General features: G+C 40.8%; 1 protein-coding gene across 2 annotated transcripts in view; it reads left to right on the top strand.

Annotated features, from left to right (window-relative positions):
• LOC126297828 (bone morphogenetic protein receptor type-2) overlaps positions 1-17,988 on the top strand; it is a 367,974-nt gene that overhangs the window by 246,377 nt on the left and 103,609 nt on the right. For both annotated transcript variants that reach the window (XM_049989074.1, XM_049989073.1), the window contains exons 5-6: positions 7,569-7,745; positions 14,927-15,166. In XM_049989074.1, coding sequence (XP_049845031.1) covers positions 7,569-7,745; positions 14,927-15,166 — 417 coding nt within the window. The remainder of the gene's footprint in view (positions 1-7,568; positions 7,746-14,926; positions 15,167-17,988) is intronic.

Raw genomic sequence — 17,988 nt, 5'->3', positions numbered from 1 at the left:
CGATGATGATTCGTTGAATGGTTCGCACGCTGACCCTTGTTGATGACCCCGTTTTGAAATTTGCAGCCATTTGCTGAAGGGTTGCACTTCTGTCACGTTGAACGATTCTCTTCAGTCGTCGTTGGTCCCGTTCTTGCAGGTTTTTCTTCCGACCGCAGCGATGTCGGAGATTTGATATTTTACCGTATTCCTGATATTCACGGCACATTCGTGGAATGGTTCGTACGGGAAAATCTCCACTTCATCGCCGACTAAGACACCACGTCCAAACTCACTTAAATCTTGATAACCTGTCATTGCAGTAGCAGTAACCGATCTAACGAGTGCGCTTGACACTTGTCTTATATAGGCGTTGCCGACCGCAGCGCCGTTTTCTGCCGGTTTACGTATCTGTGTCACAGTCACACGTGCGCTATCACGGATATACGTAAAACATGTTTGCTATCGTTGTATATCTTTCTGTAAAAAAAAATAAAGAAAACCAATGGAAAGATCAAAAGTAATAAAAGTGATAAATGAGGCTAGCTGATCACTGCAACATACTGAAGTCTGCAACCTAAAAGCTTAGACTGGAATCTAGACACTACACAATATTTCAAAAGTTTCACTACACCCGTTTCGTCAGTTAAAATAGATGGCAGGTACCCATATAAATTTGCTTGTTCTCACTCGTCAAAATATAAAACGCGCTCATTTAGTATGTGCTGTACAGTGATTTTCACACCGTTGGCATCAGAGACGGGGTGTTCTCTTGCCAGAGTATGAAACGAAGTGTTCCTGGGATAGTATCTTATTTCGAGCCGAAGCAAGATGAATATATCCTGCCAGTGACTAGTATGAAGTACATCTGTAGCCTGTTGCTGCACAGTGTGTTGGTTCCACGCCCCCCCCCCCCCCCCTCCCCCACTGTTTCAAGGCTCTCACTCAAGACGAGATGTCAGCGTGCAGTAGAATGGCACATTGCGCCAGTTCGTGCTCCTTTAACATCGGTTTTCTGCAGAATTCTAGATCATATTTTGAGCTCGAACGTAATAAATTTCGTAGAGATCGAAAAGCTTATGTCCACGAATGAGTATTCACTTGATGTACTGCGAACTATAGATGGAAGACAACGGGCAGATTATAGATTTCTGAGAAGCATATCTGGCGGGCAGGGTGGACTATTATGCGCCATTTGCTGGTGATGCGATGGTGTACGGGAAGGTGTCGAAGTTTAGTTACTGTTGGAGAATAAAGAAATGAGTTAGACAAAATTTCTAGTTGATGTGATGAATGGCAGCTAGCTGTAAATGTAGAAAAATGTAAGTTAATGAGGATGAGTAGGAAAAACAAACCCGAAATGTTCGAATACAGCAATAGTAGTATCCTGCATGTTACAGTCACACGTCGTTTAAATAACTGGGCATAACGTTACGAACCGATATGAAATGAAACGAGCGTGTGAGGATCGTGGTATGGAAGGCGAATGGTCGACTTCGATTAATTGGGATAATTTTAGTAAAGTGTGGTTCATCTGAGGAGGAGACGGCATATAGGACGTTAGTATGACCTAATAGAGTACTGGTCGCGTGTTTGGGATCCGCACAAGGTCTTGATAAAGGAAGAATCGAAGCAATTCAGAGACGGGGTGCTAGGTTTGCTTCCGAAACTCAAATGGCAATCTCTGGAGGGAAGGCGATTTCCTTTTCGAGGAACGCAATTGATTAAATTTAGAGAACCGGCATTTGAAGTTGACTGCAGAACAATTCTTCTGCCATCAACATACATTTTGTGTAAGGACCACGAAGATAAGATATGAGAAATTAGGGGTCATACAGAGGCGTATGTCATTTTTCACCACTTTGATTGCGAGTGGAACAGGAGAAGAGATGACTAGGAGTGGTACAGGGTATCCTCCGCCATGGACCGTTCAGTGGTTTGCGGAATACATATGTAGATGTAGAGATGTAGACTTGGTTGCTTGATCCGATTGCTCGTTCCCCTATATTTCCACGTGCCTAGTAGCCCTACCCACCAGAAAATACCTCCCCCGCTGTTGAAATATTAGGTGTCCACTAAGGTGTAGGTCATTTTCTCACTGGGTTACACCTGCTGCAACAGTAAGGGACTCAGAGCAGAGAAACTTTTTTCTTTGATGTCGACTCAGCTGCTCCAGTGCCTTTAGGATAGTGTCAAGTTTTAGGCTAAGTGCAGTATATTAATTTGAAGCCCCACTCCTGAAGGCATTGTGGGGGAAAACGACTGAACAGCCACCGGAGTTACCTCGTGTCTAACCGTGGTACCTATATTAAATATTATAAAATAGACCTAAAACTTTAATCCGGAGTGCACTGCTTTTTAAAATTTTTCCAAATTTAAAATGAGCTGCGCCTCTTAAAAAACCAGTTGGGAGATCTACTTCCGCTTTGGTGTAAAACATTGAAATGAGTCACATCCATCTCTTAAAGACAGTCCTTTGTGAGGGTTCCAAGAGGCCTCATTACTCGATGGGCTGCTGAAAAGTGGGTGAACAAAGTGCAGTATGCAGGTGACCACAGTGTGGGTATGGTTTTTCAGGCTTGACTCTCCTGAGAGAGACGCTGCCTGGTGTTATGTGGCGACTGACTGGATTCAGGACAGATGTTCTGAATGGGGCTGGTCCTGAAGTGCTCAGTCACCACACTAATTCCTTCATGGCGCACCACGTTTAACATTTTTAAGTGGGTGTCTTGCTCCAGATGAACTGAAGCTTTTTGATTTATGTAGTGCCTTGAGGAACCGTGAATTTCTTAGTTTTGGCCACCACGTGAGCTTGAAGTCAAATATGAGGCTCAAAAATGCCACTGTTCGTGTAAAATACGAGTAAAAGTAAGTGTCCTTTGTTAGGAAACTTAGTTTTCTGTATCAATTCCCCCAGTCTTATAATTGTCAATTGCAATTGACAGGTTGTTGCAAAGTTGAAGAAGGAACAAAAGACAGAGGTGACGTCTACAACAACGAACATTCGTCTGTACTATTAACAGGTATGGGAAAGATATCACACTTAAATCAGTAGCGTAAAAGATACCATTTTCTTGTTCAAAGTGGTCAGGCAGGACATTGCCGATTCGCTATTTAAAACAGCGTGGGGAGAGAAAGGACTGTATACAGTTGGATATACGACCTCAGAAGCCCCATTTAAATCTGTCTTCAAGAGTCTACCTCTTCAGTTCCTTCAGTATCTCTGTGACACTGTCCCATGGTTCAAAATGGCTCTGAGCACTATGGGACTTAACATCTGCGGTCATCAGTCCCCTAGAACTTAGAACTACTTAAACCTAACTAACCTAAGGATATCACACACATCCATGCCCGAGGCAGGATTCGAACCTGCAACCGTAGTGGTCGCGCGGTTCCAGACTGAAGCGCCTAGAACCACTCGGCCACTCCAGCCTGCCACTGTCCCATGGATTACATAAACCTGTGACCATTCCTGCTACCCTACTCTGTATACATTCTGTAAGGGTCGATTAAAAAGTTTCCGTTTGAAGGCGTTGCTGCAGCTTATATGTAACGTAGCGTGACTCTGATGCGGGTATGTAAGTACCGACAGGTAGGCATGGGATTTGTGTGTAATTTGTGTCTTTCCGTCGTGCATGTGGTAATTGCAGAAATGTTAACTATGACGATTTTATTACCAAATGCGTCCAAACAGGACCAACGTGCTGTTATTCTTTTCTTGGGTGCCGAAGGACAAATGCCAGTAGACATCCACCCGAAAATGAAGAATGTGTGTGAGGCAGAATGTCTCGTGTCCGTCGAAAACCCCAGTTGTGGAATGGTGCGCAAAGTTCCATGCTGGTCACGATTCGACGCAAGTCGCTAGTCAATCTGGGAAGCCAGCCTCAGCCTCGCTCAAGTGGGAGACCTTCGAGCACCCGCCCTATGGTCCTGATCTTCTCCCATGCAATTATCATGTTTCCCATCCCATAATAAACCCCTTCAAGCGGCGACGACTCCTGTCGGACGCAGACGCACAGCAGGCAGTTACGGACTTCTTCACGCAGCAGAACACAGTGTTTTACCAAACGGGTATCGTCATCGGTGGCATGATTGCCTCATTACTCACGACAATTTTTCCTGATTGGCGTACCGATACTGGGCTGTACGGCTTTCGAACAGAAACCATTTTACCGCTCCTGTTAGTCCTACGTGGCATGGGTCCCACACACTTGAGCAGTATTCTAGGATGGGCCACACAAGTGATTTGTAAGCAATTTCCTTTGTAGACTGATTGGATTTCTCCAGTATGCTATCATCAGACCGAAATCTACCACATGCTTTACCCCCGACTAAGCCAATGTGATCATTTCCATTTCGTAGCCCTACAAAGTGTTACACCCAGGTATTTGTATGAGTTGACCAATTCCAACTTTGACTTATATCATAGTCATAGGATACTGCTGCTTTTTCTCGTTGTATGAAGTGCACAATTCTACATTTCTGAACATTTAAAGCAAGTTGTCGATAATTGTACCATTTTGAAATCGTATCAAGATCTGACTGAATATTTATGCTGCTTCTTTCAGACAGTGCTTCATTATAGATAACTGAATCATCTGCAAAAAGTGTGATATATCTATTAATATTGTCCATAAGATCATTAATAAACAACATGAACAACAAGGGCGCTAACGCACTTCTCTGAGGCACACTTGAAGTCACTTCATCTGTCAATGACTCTCCATCCTAAGTAACTTGCTACGTCGTCCCTACCAAAAAATTATCAATCCAGTCACATATTTCGCTTGTTACCCCAAAATACCATACTTTTGGTAATGAGCATATATGTGGTACGGAGTCAAATGCTTTTTGGAAATCAAGAAATACTTCATGAGCCTGACTGCCTCCATCCAAAACTTTCATTGATCCAAAACTTTCAATATGTTATATGAGAGACGTGCGAGTTGGGTTTCACATGATCGATGCTGGTTGTCATGGAATATGTCATTCTGTTCGAGATACCTCATTATATTTGAGCTCAGAATATATTCTAACATTCTATAAGAAGTCAGTGTCAAGGGTATTGGACAGCAGTTCTGTGGAAGTGCCTACCATCCGTCTTGTAAACGGATGTGATCCATTCTTTCTTCGAACTGCTGGGCATGGTTTTTTGTTCACGGGATCAGCGGCAGATTATAGTTAGAAAAAGGGGATAACTCAGTCGAAAATTCATATAGAATCTGATAGGCATTCCATAGGATCCTGGAGCTTTCTTCAGTTTAAATGATGTCAGCTATTTCTCAACGCCACTGACACTGAAACTTATTTCACTTATCTTTCCAGTGGTACAAGAACTAAATTGGAGCAATTCTCTTTGATTTTCCTTTGTAGAGGAATGTTTGAAAACAGAGTTAAGCATTTCTGCTTTTGCTTTGCTACTCTGAAATTCAGTTCCTCTCTCATCTGCAAGTGGCTGGACAGTAACATTGGTGCCACTGATAGCCTTCATGTCCATGCAACGCTCTGTCACTGCGCCAACGTCCAGTGCAGTCACATGCTCATTTCAGTCATAGTTGCCGATGTTGTGGTGTTAACATTGACACTTGCATGGGTCACAAAATCTCTAGCCTCTGGGTAAGGCCTTCCACTTGCCCTCATTATAATATGTGCACAGTTGATATCACATAATCGAGGTCAGTTGCTTTACCATCTCTGCCAATCATAGGAAGGAATCAAATATGATCTCAGATCAGGGTACAATCTACCACAATATGACTGAATGAGTTCACCGGACACACAAACTGAATGCAAATGCTCCTCCTCCCCATCCCTTGCTGCTGTTTCCCTGAAGGACCCCATTATTAACCATATGTTTGAACTCCCAACCAGAAATATATACCTATCCATCTTCGTCTTTTTTGACTTGGAATGTGATGGTGAAGGCTCTGTAATGGGAGGAGTGTGTCACATTTGTTCAGATTCACTGTCAGTTTCAGATAACACTCCATACTTGGTGATAAGGGGAGAGGGTAGCACCCTTATTTTGTGCCTTGCGCCCTCCTCATGTAGCACTTCCTCTGCAGAGGAACCTTTCATGTGGCAGGTCTCTGTTTCAATTATATTTCGTTGTTTTTGTTACTAGGATTCTCTTCAACCATGTACTTCCCATCCCTGTGAGTCTATTAACTGCATAAGCACTGGTATGGATTGTTGAAAAACATAAAAGATTACATTGTGAGTGTAAATTAAGTACTTTTCAGTTTTAATTATGACACTGCAGACTTGCTGTTTAACCCACTATGAACATATCTGCACAGAATTTACCAACAGCACCGTAATACACATTCTATGAGATCTTTGTGCACTTCACTAAAAATTATGATTCATTTCATTTGTCTGGTGTAAAATACAGGGAAACCTACAAGCTGACAACAGCAGGAATTGCTGCTGCTCATATAGCAGCTGGGGGAGGTGGTGCAGTGGTTAATATACTGAATTGCAAAGACTAGTGCTCAAATCCCCATATGACCATCCAGATTTAGGTTTTTTTGTGGTCTTTCTAAATTGCTTAAGGCAAATACCAGGATGTTGCCCTTGGAGAGGACATAGCTGATATCTTCCCACATTGTCGTTCAACATGAGCTTGCACTCCATCTCTGTTGACCTCATCATTGACAAAGTGTTTAGGTTTAATCTTCCTTCCTGGTATAGCACTCCAGAATGGGATGAGTGTTTTTGATGTAAGATTTAATTATGAACTAAGCACAGTATAAATTGATAACATATAGGCAGTGATTGAATTGATTGAGAAATATAGAAAATGAGAAGACAGTGGTAGAAATTTGGTGTTACTATATACATATAGCAATATCTGAAGTAAGTGATACTTGAAAATAAGCAAAGTAGACTACTTTTCATGTCCATTTGCTTATGTTGTATGGTATTATGTTTTGGGGTAACTCTTCCAATTCTCAAAGGATATTTTTGACTCAGAAATGGATATGTTGGATAATAAGTGGTGCAAGTTTGTGAACCTCTTGTCAACCCCTGTTTGCTAGTCTGGGTATTCTGACATGGGCCTCTCTTTACTGTAATTTTTTGTTAACAATGTCACCTTATTCCCAAGAGTTAGCGGCTTTCACTTAGTTAATACTAGGCAAAAATCGAATCTGCATTTGTAGCGCACTTACTTGACTCTACTGCAGAAAGGTGTGCAGTATACTGCTGCATCCATTTTCAAAAATCTACCACAAGAATTCAAAAATCTTATCTGTAATCCACACACTTTCAAATTGAAACTGAAGAGTTTCCTCGTGGGTAACTCCTTCTGTTTTGTCGAGAAGTTCCTTGAAAAATTAAGCTGACTCCTGTGTTATATTGTTGATTGTGTTTATATAAACTTATGGCTTGCCCTTCTTTGGATTCATAAACATATTATTTTATTTGTTATAGCTTCTATGTTGTAATTTCATTTACTGACAAATTCCATGACCATGGAGATCTGCTCCTTAATCTGGTCCTACGGATATAGACGTTTAGTTGTTGTTGTAACATAATACAACTGGTGTCCCGTGAAAAAGTGAACTATAACTAAACATTTGTTTCAGGTTGTTGGGAGGTTTCTGGGAAGAGTGACTGCATTCAGACAAAATGCATTGCTGACAAACCATCAGCTGCACGAAACAATTCAAGATTTTGCTGCTGTTCAGGCAACTTGTGCAATGTGAACTTCATTGATGATTATGTTATGCCCACAGAGGACATTACTACTGCCCTGTCACGTGGTAAGTGTTCACATTTCTTAAAAGTAGTGAAATTGCATTAATGATTTCAGACTTAATGTTGTTAATTATTGTAGCTGTTTACTTGGCAATAATTAAACTTTAGTTGTTGGACTTTCCAACTCATTTGAGCAATAGCAGAACATTTGTGGATTTCCAAACTTTCAAAAATACTTTTTTTGTATGGTTTAATTGTTTTATTCACAAACTTCCCTCTCTTGGTAGATCCAATCTGCAATAATCTAGTTTTTTTCCTTTTCTATTTTCAGGTTACACTATTGTTAATAGCTTTTATTGAGTTGGATTGAATTACTATGCTTTCACTGGTCAGTGCAGGTTCTATGCTGTATTTTACTGCAGATGTAGTCACCATCTCAGTGTTCATTTTTGTTAGTTTTGATATTATTTTTGTGCATGGTGTGCGAGATGAGTTATGGCCCTTGCCCTACTATTTACAGTGAACTGAATTTCTATTGTTACATTAAGTTACCATAATTTTAATCCTAGTCTCATCCCTGGGAGCAAATCAAAAGTAGATGAATAAATGTCATAGTTTATCAAGTCAAATGTTACCACTCAGAAGCTGAACAATGAAATGGCATATGAATGAAATCATTGGATGCTAGAAAGATGATGTCATATCCTTTGTGTTTGTACCTATGCCTCTTTTACATTACTTTGTATTAACTGTGGCTCCTATTTGTTTGCACAGACCATCATTAAACATATCTTGTCAATAATAAAATAATAATCATCACACGATGATGGACATTTTAATCCTCAAGCTGTAGTACCTAATTTCTGCAGATTATTACTTAAACTATGAGTTGTGAAATAAAAGTGTATGATGCATTGTGCAATGTGTAAAAGTACCTGATTTGTTTCTTGGATCTAAAACACTGATTATGTGGCCAACTTGCTTCTTCTACTAGCTAAGCACAGAGAAGTAAAGCTGTGTCACAATCTAGCATTTTCGTATATGCTTGAGGAATATGAACTCTCTCATGCTTGCCATGATATATAGTTTCGGCCATCCTCCTAAGAGCCTTTCTGCTTGATCATTTTGTTTATTATAGCAAATGGCCACCTGAAAGTGAAAGCCAACGGCATTCATTTGCAGCCTAAATTCTTGGAAGGTGAGAGACATGTGAATTAGGAAGGTAGGACGTAAGGTTTTTATCCCGGTTTAATAACATTTCAAATAAAGCTGTTCCTTCAAATAACTGGAAGACTGTTGGCAGCTACAGTATGGTGACAAGGCTTTTTTTTTAAAAAAAAATCTCCTATTCTGCATGAACATTTAGAACTGGGATGTATGCTTGTATCTAAAGAATCCTGTTAACATGTAATTACAGATCCATTCACTTAGCTGTTGGACCATACCTTGTTGAAGGAATCATATCAATATTTGTATTTGATAACCCAAGGAAGCCACAGGAACTAGTTAAGATTCAACAAGATGATAGTAGATCATTTGTTCAACAGACCATAGCTATTATATTGGTTATTTATGTTTACTAAAGGAAAATCTGATTTAATATCAGATCTCGTGAAAATGATATTTTCACAGTGAATGATACAGGTGTTATTCTGCAATAGATGAACTAATGAATATTAAGGTATGTAATAGAGGGTTCTGCAATTTCTCCAGGGCAAACAGAAAACTATCTCAATATGTGGCTATTGTATATTCTTTCAACAGGTCTCTGAAATCCTATTTGAGTTGTTGTTGATCAGTGAGCTGGATGGAAGACTGAGGGGAAAAAATGGAACATTTTATAAGATAATTGATAGAGAGCTGGTATCAGTCATGATGAATGAATACAATCCACTTGATTAATAAAAGGGGGGGGGGGGAGAGGGGACTATATAACTCAGGCCATTTTTGGTCTGTCGTCATGTTCTTATCAGTCAAGAACTTTGAATTCTTTGTATCCAGCATGTCCTTTGATTGTCTGGATACTTTTGGGATAGAAGGAGTTTGAGTAGGGAGTCTCTGAGTAAGTTGTGTGTAAGTCTTCTGTAGTGAACATTATAGTGGAAAAGGTCATCTTGCTGCTAAATTTACCATTTTTTTAAATTAATTTTTTAAAGTTGGGTCTCATTAACTGGAATAACATCAGTAAATTTTTGTGGGCATTGTTAATTAGTCAGTTTGTGTTCCTTATAACAAAGTAGTGTATTAAACTAAGCCAGGCATCGGCTATGCTTTGTGTATCTATTTAAGAACTAAATTGGTTTTTGTGTGCAAAATTTGACAAGAACGTAAGGTAAAGGTAAATTGGTACTTACTGTAAACATGATATGTTAAGTTGCAGACAGGCACAGCTAAAAGACACTTACACATTCGCTTTCATTCATAGCATTCATCAGAAAAAGAAACAAGCACACATTCATTGGCACAAGTAAGCACACCACACACACACACGACCACCATCTCTGCCAGAATGAAGCTGTTACATAGAAGGGAAGCAACAATCTGAAGGGGGTGGGGAAGGGGAAGAGATAGTAGTGTATGGGTAGAACAGAGAAGAATGCTGTTTGGCAGAGTGTGCAAGGACTAGAGTGCCAACAGGCACAGGGATAGGAGGCTGTTGAGCAAGAAAGTGGAAAGGAGGAAGGGGGGAACAGGTAGCAAAGAAAGAGAGGACCAGGGAAAGATAGTTGGGTGCATTGCTGTAGGGCAGCGCATAAAGAAAGTGGGAGACAAGAGTAGGGAGGAGGTGATAGGACAAAGTGGGTTGAAACTGTTGGGTGGAGGATAAGGGACAGTATGTTAATGTAGATTAAGGGCAGGATAATTTCAGGAGGAGAGAATGTGTTGTTAGGACAACTCTTGTATGCATAGTTCAGAAAAGCAGGTGGTAGTAGGGAGAATCCACATGGCTCAGGTAGTGAAGCAGCCATTAAAATCAAGCATTTTATGTTCAGCTGCATCTTGTGCCACAGGATGGTCTGCTGCTTTGCTATTGGCTACAGATTGGTGGTGATGGCCATTCATCCTGGTGGACAGCTGATTGGTAGTCATACCAGTATAAAAAGTTGTACCGTGATTACATCAGAGCTGGTATATGACATGCCTGCTTTCACAGGTGGCCCGGTCTCTATTGGGGTAGGATAAGCCTGTGACAGGACTGGAATAGGAAGCGCTAGGTGGGTGGATTGGACAGGTCTTGCACTTTGGTCTTCCACAGGGATATGATCCTTGTGACAAGGAATTAGGATTGAGAGTGGCATGGGAATGGGCTAGGATATTGTGCAGGTTGGGAGTCGACAGAACATCTCTTTGGAAAGGGAAAGGGGGGGTGGGGGTGGGAAGGATCTTGTGTAGGATGTCCCTCATTTCATGGCATGATGATCGGTAATTAAAGCCCTGCAAAGAATGTGATTCAGTTGTTCCAGTCTGGGGTGGTGTTGGGTGACAAAGGGGGTGCTCCTTTGTTGCTGGTTCTTGGGGATGGTGAGAGGATTTGGGGTGTGAGGGGGAAATGGCATGGGAGATCTGTTTGCAGACTAGGCGTGCAGGATAGTGTCTGTCTGTGAAGGCATTGGACAGATCCTCAGCATACTGGTCAAGGGAATTCTTGTCAGTACAGGTATTCTGTCCCCAGATGGCCAGGCTGTACAGAAGGGATTTATTGGTGTGGAAGGGATGAAACAGTCAAAATGCAGGTACCATTGGTGGTTGGTGGGTTTAATGTGGACAGAGGTGTGGATGGAGCCATCAGAAAGGAGGCAGTCAGTGTCCAGGAAGGTGGCACACTAAATTAAGGAGCACCAGGTGAAGTGAATGGGAGAGAAGTTGTTGAGATTGTGCAGGAATTAATATAGGGCATTTTGGCCCAGAATCCAAACCGTAAAGATATCATCAATGAACCTGAACCAAACTAGGGATTTGGCATTTTGTGAAGCTAGAAAGGTCTCCTCTAGATGGCCCATAAACAGGTTGGCAGAGGAGGGTGGTATGTGGGTGTCCACAGCTGTGCCACAGATTTGTTTGTATGCCTTCCCTTCAAAGCAGTAGTAGTTGTGAGTTAGGATAAAGTTAGGAATGTGTATGAGGAATAAGGTAGTGGGTCTGGAGTCTGAAGGAAGTTGGGAAAGGAAGTCTTCAATAACTGTAAGACCATGGGCGTGAGGTATGTTGGTGTACAGGGAGGTGGCATACTGCCTGGCCACCAGGGGATGGCATATCTGCAGTGGCAAAAACTCGCTTGCACAGTGTGGCAAGGGTCTCACCAAGGCCTTCAAACGTGCACTATCCCCAGACCTAGTCCACAAACAGCTATCCTGTGCCATTCCCCCTCGCACCCCAAATTCTCCCACCATCCCCAAGAACAAGCCAAGGAGTGCCCTCCTCATTGTCCAGTACCAACACAGACTGGAACAACTGAACCACATCCTTCTTTGATTACAGTCATTACGCTGTGAAATGAGGAACATCCTACCCAAGATTACACTACCCCCCCCCCCCCCCCCCCCCCCCACACACATCTCCTTCTGAAGTGAAGTCATGTTGATCCCCAATCTCCACTACATCCTAGTCCACCCTATGTCACTTCCAATCCCAATCCTTGACTAGGGATCTTATCCCTGTGGAATACCCAGGTATAAGACTTGCCGAGTCCATCCCTAGCACTTGCTATTCCAGTCCTATCACAGGCTTAGCCTACCCCATCAGAGACTGGGCCACATGTGGAAGCAGCCATGTCATATGCCAGCTCTGCTGAAATCATTGTACAGCTTTTAATATTGGTGTGACTACCAACCAGCCGTCCACCAGGATGAATGGCTACTACCAGGTTGTGGCCAAGAGCAAAGTAAACTACCCTGTGGTATAACAAGCAGCTGAACATATGGTGCTTCATTGAAATGGCTTCTTCACTACTTGAGCCATGTGGATCCTCCCCACCACCACCACCACCACCACCACCTCTGAACTGTGGTGATGGGAGTTATCCCTACAAAACATTCTCCACTCCCAAAATTATTCCAGCCTTAACCTACAGTAACATACTGTCCCACACCCTCCATCCAACAGTTTCTTCCCCCTCTGTCTTGTCACCTACTCCCTGTTATTGCCTCCCACCCTCTTTGTGTGCTGTCCTCAGCCAATGTACTTACACATCTTTCCTTATACCTCTTCTTTTTCACTTCCTGTTTCTCCCTCCCCACCTCAAAGGCTCCTGACACTGCATCTGTTGGCAGTCTAGTCCCTGCACACTCCACCAACCACCATTGTCCCCCCCCCCCCCTCCGCCCCCCTGCCGCCCACCCATTCACTGCTATCCCTTTCTCTTCCCCACACTCTTCAGATTGCTGCTTCCATTTACATGTCAGTTGCATTCTGGTGTGAGCTGCCGGAGATGGTGGTCATTTGTGTTGAGATGTGCTTGCTTGTATGAATGACTGTGTGCATGATTTTCTTTTTATTTTTTTTTCATATGTATGGCCAAAAGGTTGTGTGTAAGTGTATTTTAGTTTTGCCTATTTGCAACTTAATGTGTCAGCTTTATTATAAGTAGCAGTCTATCTTTTCCTTACACTGCTGATAATCCAATCTGGAGTTTCCAATTTTTAAAATTTGACATGAGTTAGGTTGGTGTTGATTGAAGTAGTGATAATAGTTCCATTTATGTTAAAAGTCCATTTTTTGCAGTATTTATAAAAGCCTAGTTTTTTAATATATTTCAGGTCCCTTGAGGGAGTCTACCTAGTTAGTCTTAGGTTATGTTTAAAATGAAGTTTTACTATCAAAATTTTAGTGGTTTGGGCAATGAACTTTGATCGGAGTTTAAATGACAGTGTGGCCATTGGTTTTCTATGGTTTCCCTAAACTGATTAGAGTGAATGGTTGGATGGTTTCACTGAAAAGCACATGCCTAGTTATCCTATTTGATCCTTAGTTCTGTCTGTAATAACCTCATATGTGACAGGACTTTAAATGCTGATCTTCGTTCCATTTATGTATTTTTGCAGGTCCCTTTGCTCTGTAACACAATATTCATAGATAACATTATGGGAATGAAGCAGTTAGGTTGGTTTGGGATTTAGCCCCAGTTAGTCTCCATCTGCCTTGACTGTTGTGGATATCCTGGTGTATCAGTGGAAAGTGAACTTTATGCGCCTCATCTGTCCAGTGACTAATGGAGTTAAGAATTGCCGTCATTTTGCTCCTTTCACAATCCTAAGAATACTGCTTTCACAGCTTTAAAACAGCATTTGATTACAAATACAGTTTGCTTCTTCTTATATGGTCAGTCATGTTGTATTCTGGTCATTAAGACTTTCTGTGGACACTGTTGGATTTGTTCTTTACACACACATCATATCCAGGGGAACCAGAACTCCACTGACAAAATTTAGATAGTTGTTCAGGATAGTTCCTGAGGATTTTGGTGTATGGGACATGTGGTCTCTAGAGGTTCGTTACTGAGTAATTACATTTAATTTGATTCTTATCCTTTGTATCAGTATTGCAGTGAAAGTATGTGCATAGTAGTGCAAATGTCGACAGTATATGCTGTGGGTCTATTTTGGAAACAAACTTGTTGCATTCACTCACATTACTTGCTGTTAACAAAAGCACTACTTATTTTACTGCTGGTCCTCAAGGTTTCATTCAGTGTTGCTTGCTCTGTCTCAGATTTATTTTTCTGGCAGTGATAATTATATGTTAACAGTGACAGACAGTAGCTGGGAAATAACTGATGAGGAGTTTAGTGATTTGCACATTGTGTATGGGTGCACTGGATGCAGTGGAGAAGCGGCACGACAACACTGTGCCGAAGCAACAGGGATAATTCTGACAGCAAAGCCTAACAAATTGCAATTAAATTATTACTCTGTAATGAGCCTCTGCAGACCAAAGGTGCCTTATACCAAAATATCAGAAAATGTCCACAAACAACATGTCAAATTTTGTTGGTGGAGATCTGTGTGTGATTTCATTTATACTTAAAGACTAGACTTGCAGAACTTCATCTGTAGCTGCCTCAGAATAAATTTTGAGTACTTGTTTTTTTATGAACTAGTAACATAAGATTGAGGATTTATGTTTTTCATCATCCTTCTGTGTTGAGCATTTCTGAAAATTTCCTTTAACTTGTACAATACTTATGTCTATTTATGTGATAAAGTATTATTAAATAACCAACATATTTCACTCATCCTCTTTTTCATAGCTACAAGTTTAATGGAACCTGCTGACGATGGATATCGAACTATTCTCATTGCCTTAGTTTGTGGCCTTGTACTAGTGTTAATTTCTGTGGGTGTTGGAGTAATCGTTTTGTGGAAAATACATGAAGCCTCTATTTACAAGCAGACAGCTGATGCTGTTCATCTTATGGACAATGGAAGTCCAGGAAATTACCAATCTGACACCTATGCCTTGGAGCACCTAAAAATATCCACAATTGTAGGTAAGTAAATATGTTCATTGACACTCAGTAAAATATTTGCAATTATTGGGCTATACCAAGAAGCATCATACTGAAAAATTTCTCATCAAGTGTAATGTGGGTTAGGTGCATACTTTTAGCCACATTGGTAATGAGAGAATATCATTACTTGAGTTTCACTTCAGTTTTTATAATTGTGGAATATCATTCTGAAATGTTCTCTGCCAGCTACACTACATTAATCATATTTCATGGAATTCACCAAGAGGTGCAACAGGGATGTGGAAATATGTCTGAGATGTACATTTAGTTTACTGTAAGTGCAATGCAGTGAAATGACTTAGCATTATGAGACACTGTTGTCTTACATTGCTAATTCTAATCATTAAATAATATAAAACATTAAATTTGAGAATTTTTGTGAAAATTGGCTTCAGTGGAGTAGGAGTTGCCAAATAGAAAGTTCTTAAATTCCTCCTTAAAATCTACCACATTATCTATATTATATTTAGTGTGCTCTAGCAGGCTGTTGAATATTTTTGTACCTCTGTATCTTTCCTTTGCCTCTAGTCTTTCTTTGCAGAAGTTTGTTTTTATCTGTTTATTGTATTCATGCTTTTCACCACATATTGAGAAAACAAAAATGTTGGTAGTGACAAAGGACATTAATGAATACATATGTATTGTGAAGAAGTTGTAAAAATACACAGTTTTTTGAGGTGGTCATTGCAGGATGTTCTAGAATTATCATCAGATATAATTCTTATAAAACGCTTGTGTGTCCTAAAAATACTGTCCAAGTAAGATGAGTAGGCAAAAAAAAAAAAAAAAAAAAAAAAAAAAAAAAAAAAAAAAAAAACTGATTCTTTAAGTCATTTGTGAGTGGAAATGTACATAATAAAATAGTATCTTTATTTTTAAATCAAACATAGTAGTAAACATGTGCACTGCAAATGTTGCTAAACTAAAACACTTCATTAATTCTAGGCAATGGATTTTCCAATTAAGTTTGTGATCTACCTTTTCTTCTTTTATTTCATTAATTGCAAAACCTATTTTTATATGTTGTAGAGTTCTGTTTAACGTGCTGAAGTGTATGTACTGAGTCACACCAAAATTTAATTATAATTTGTTTGCAAGGGCGTACCCAGGATCTGAACTGGGGGGAGGGTGCGGTCAGGTCATACTAGTCTCAGGAAACGACGACTCTAGACAACATACAGCACTTCTTATTAAATAAACCAGTGAAAAACTGCTTTTAATAAACATTTTAAATACAAGAATGCACTTGTACAATCTGAGAAAACATGCAGCATTTCTTATTAAATAAAACAGTAAACTAGTGAAAAACTGTGAGTATCTTCTGGGGGGGGGGGGGGGGGCGGCAGCAGCTGCCCTGCCCCTCGCTGGGTACGCCCATGTCTGTTTGCCTTGAACCACCTGTTGCTGTTTTCAGATATTTTATTATTTGCCTATTCCATAATAGAACTGATATTACATTTTATTCCTGTACTAATTTGTATCTAATGCAAAAAAGACAAAACTGTGGTTTCTGGTTATACACAAACAATCTTCTACTTCCAAAAATTGAACCTTTTGATTCACTATGTCTGATGCTTTAAATTCTGAGTGTATATTGTTACGTGCTTAACACTGAACTGATATACAGGGTTATTCTAATGATGGACCCATTTTCAAAAATTCATATGTATTCAGATACAAATCCAAAATGAGCAAGTTTCAAAGTTTTTGATAGGTGGTGGCAGGCGGGTGGGCAGTGATGGTTTCAGAAGTGGCTAGTACAGTTCATGTGGCAATAGGGCCATCATTCCATTTCACTGCCAGCTGTGAGTGAGAAGGTGACTGTGGAGCACAAGGTTTTCTGCGCTCTTGAGTACGTGAAAAGTGAGTTGCAAATTGCAGTGTGGTGGGCATTTCGTACCAAATTCAGTATTCAACCATGAACTTGCAAAAGCATTAGCCATTGGTTTAAGCAATTTAAACAGACTGGCAATGTGTGCAAAGGAAAAAGCATAGGCTGTCAGAGGATGAGATCTGACTGATTCAAGAAAGTTTTGTGGGCAGTCCCAGTACGTCTACCAATAGAGCCAGTTGAGAACTTGGAATACCCCAACCAACTGTATGGTCCCTCAAGTTATGGAAGATTCCCAGGACTTCATTTTCCAACAGGATAGAGCTCTGCCTCATTGGCACTGTGATGTATGAGGATTTTTGAATGACTCCCTTCCTCAGCACTGGATGGGTTGCAGGGGACTTTGAGGACCTGGCTCTGCACTTTGGGCCACCAAGATCTCCTGATCTCACTGCCTGTACCGAGCGAGGTGGCGCAGTGGTTAGACACTGGACTCGCATTCGGGAGGACGACAGTTCAATCCCGCGTCCGGCCATCCTGATTTACGTTTTCTGTGATTTCTGTGATTTCCAGGCAAATACCGGAATGGTTCCTATCAAAGGGCACGGCCGACTTCCTTCCCCGTCCTTCCCTAATCCAATGAGACCGATGACATCGCTGTCTGGTCTCCTTCCCCAAAACAACCAACCAATCACTGCCTGTAACTGTTTCTTATGGGGTTATGTGAAGGAAGCTGTTTACATCCCACCTCTACCAATCACTATGAACAATGTGCAGAACCGGATCACTATTGCTGTGCACTGAGTAACAGCAGATACGCTTTCGTGTGTGTGGGACAAGTTTGGCTATTGTGTTGAAGTTTGCTGTGCAGCTAATGGTGGCCACATTGAACATTTATAACTTTTCTAATTATTAAATAGTTATTAAAAACTAATTAATTACAAATTACTAAATTTATTAGATTGATATC

Source organism: Schistocerca gregaria, chromosome X (assembly GCF_023897955.1).
Source record: "Schistocerca gregaria isolate iqSchGreg1 chromosome X, iqSchGreg1.2, whole genome shotgun sequence".
NCBI lineage: Eukaryota > Metazoa > Arthropoda > Insecta > Orthoptera > Acrididae > Schistocerca > Schistocerca gregaria.
This window is presented reverse-complemented; position numbering and strand designations above follow the sequence as displayed.